The sequence below is a fragment of the Frankliniella occidentalis genome, unplaced genomic scaffold (assembly GCF_000697945.3).
Source record: "Frankliniella occidentalis isolate FOCC.00 unplaced genomic scaffold, Focc_3.1 Scaffold317, whole genome shotgun sequence".
Lineage (NCBI taxonomy): Eukaryota > Metazoa > Arthropoda > Insecta > Thysanoptera > Thripidae > Frankliniella > Frankliniella occidentalis.
The window spans coordinates 43,738-46,169 of NW_026267442.1; the positions used below are offsets into that span (position 1 = coordinate 43,738).

Consider the following 2,432-nt stretch of genomic DNA (forward strand, 5'->3'; position numbering starts at 1 on the left):
TCTCAAGTCTTTGGGGCAAACTCAAAGATGACTGATTTAAGCGGGCCGAAGGCCTGCTTCATCATTCGATCATGTTCTTCAGCAAATCGCGTGACAAAAATGGTCGGGCCGCAGGCCCGACCATCGCCGCCGGCAGGCCAAGCAGGCCCGGCCCCTGCCGAACGGAGTTGCCGGCGGAGCGAAGCGGAGCTGGCAACTTCGTTTGGCGGAAGGGCGGGCCTGCTTGTTTAACACGGGCGGGAGAGGGTCGGTGCCGCTCAAGCTTAGTCGGGTGGCCCAGCTACCTGCATAGGCTGCCCCGACTGCAGGTTTTTCTGTACCGGCACGTTAGATAGCCCTGACTTGGCCGTTAATCCCCCAACCTGTCGAGATTCTGGAACCACTAGGCCCTCCTGGACCCTATGCTGGGAGAGCCTCGTGACCCCACCGTCTCTCTCTCCTCGGTGGATAAAAAGTACATTTTGTGACCCGTGGCTTTTGATTTTTTTAGGAGTCAATTTTCGAGCTATTGCTTATCTTTGAACTCGATCTGTCTTTTCGTGATACAAAACTACCCTGAAATTCCTAGATCGCTATCTCAATAAAGCATGCCGGTGAATCTGAAATGCAGAAGAATGCAGGGGATAGGAAAACGGAAGTCACAATGTAAAAGCATAGCGATTCCGGTTTTCGTCTTCCTTGTATTCTTATGCATTTTAGCTTTACCGGAAAGCCTCATTCCTTCACGAGTTATCGTGCATACATACAGACATACAAACAGACAAACATAATGAAGCATTTTCGGTCCGTTTAAGATATAGCGTGGAACACTTCAATAAAGCATTCCGGTAAAACTGAAATGCAGAAGACTGCGAGGAACAATAAAATGGAAGCTACCATGATAACGCGTCGTGGTTTCCGTTTTCTTCTTCCCCGCATTCTTCTGCATTTCAGCTTAACCGGAATGCTTTATTACGTTAGGTTGGGTTAGGGGACCAAACGACCCTCTCCCGCACGTGTTAAAAAACGTTAATTTATCCGTTAACAACGCGAGATACTTTATAAGTCTCTGAAACGTTTAACACCTCTGCGATGGATATTCTTTTGCATTGGAACTTTAAAATCTCTTTTATTATAAACAGGTGATGTATCCATCCCTCGTGCTGTTTGGTCAGCTTTGCCTGGGTTACCTAGCTGTTGCCAAGAACATACCGACTTTCGCCGTAAGTTGGGCATTCAAACCGGCACTATATCAGAACTAGAGAAATGTCAACCAGAACAGGTCGCTGCGGGCGCCTGGGCATTCACACATGGAAAATGGTTCTCGTGAGGCGAAAAAACTAAGCTGCACTGTGACAGTGGGATTACTGGCGCTTGGGCGGAACGACCGACAACATTGACGAGACTTCAACTTATACTTGCTTTCCTTTCATGCTGTAAATATTCACCCCCTCCTCTATTGAAGTACGCTCTTGACAACAGCTGGGCAATTGAAGGTTGCGGTTTAAAAAAAAAGGTTATGTTGGCGAGATTTTAATTCATAAAATCGCCAACAGCTTTTCTTAGCGTTTTCACAGTGTAGCTGCGCGGGCGTGGCACCCGCCTCTATATAAATAGGGCGCAGGTGCAGCCCGGCGTCCCAAGCCATAAAACCTAACCTGCGTGTGAAGCCTCTGGGCCGAAAAGTGCACTTTCCAGCTATTTTGGAAATCCTTAATACCAACCCATCAATAGACCATTCCACCGACAGTGGAAGAAGAAAGAAAAGAGTCAAATAGTACCGCAAACAGTATTGATAAGCAGGTCAAATCGTTCACTTTTTCTAGTTTTCTTGACCAAGATATTTATTCTGGACTTGTTGGTGTATCACAGATGTGTACAAAAATGATCTACATACTGGTTTTTGGTACTGTTTCCGGTACTTTTTGCTTCTTTTCTTTCGTCTCCCCCATTCGGTTCAATGGTCTATTGCGACAAATGATTTCAAGTGTTTTGGTAGTCCAAGTCGTTTGTCTGCCTTCGTCCTTTATTCGTCTATTCCAAAGGGACCATGGATAGCTGACGTGAAACGTGTCTACGCCTGCGACCATCCAAAGAATGAGCTGAGACTGCGAAGCAACATCACCCACTTCAATCCAGCACGGCCCTTCGCACCACAGACGCTCACGGCGTTTGCGAATTTTACGCACGATTTAGACGACAGCCAATGGGTAAGTTCGGTTTGAACCAAATTAACAAAAAAAAATCTTTGAAAGTTGAACTGAAACCGGTAACCGGTTAGTGCCCACCCGGTGGCATTTTCTTTGCAAAACGTTGCAAACAGTGATACTGGAAGTATCACCTGCTCAAAAAAACAATTTGTTATTCCGAGCAAGCGGACCGGAACCTAAATGTAGCACATGTGCACACGAATGTAGGAAAGCATGACTGCTTGATCTGTTTCCTCCCGTACA

At 46.5% G+C, this 2,432-nt stretch overlaps 1 protein-coding gene across 2 annotated transcripts in view; it reads left to right on the forward strand.

Moving 5' to 3' along the window:
• The window catches only part of LOC113207100 (uncharacterized), a 23,128-nt gene that overhangs the window by 3,844 nt on the left and 16,852 nt on the right, over nucleotides 1–2,432 (forward strand). Inside the window, exons 2-3 of one of the 2 annotated variants that reach the window (XM_026423489.2) lie at nucleotides 1,122–1,202; nucleotides 2,025–2,189. In XM_026423489.2, coding sequence (XP_026279274.2) covers nucleotides 1,122–1,202; nucleotides 2,025–2,189 — 246 coding nt within the window. The remainder of the gene's footprint in view (nucleotides 1–1,121; nucleotides 1,203–2,024; nucleotides 2,190–2,432) is intronic. The other variant, XM_052273946.1, reaches the window with a different exon arrangement.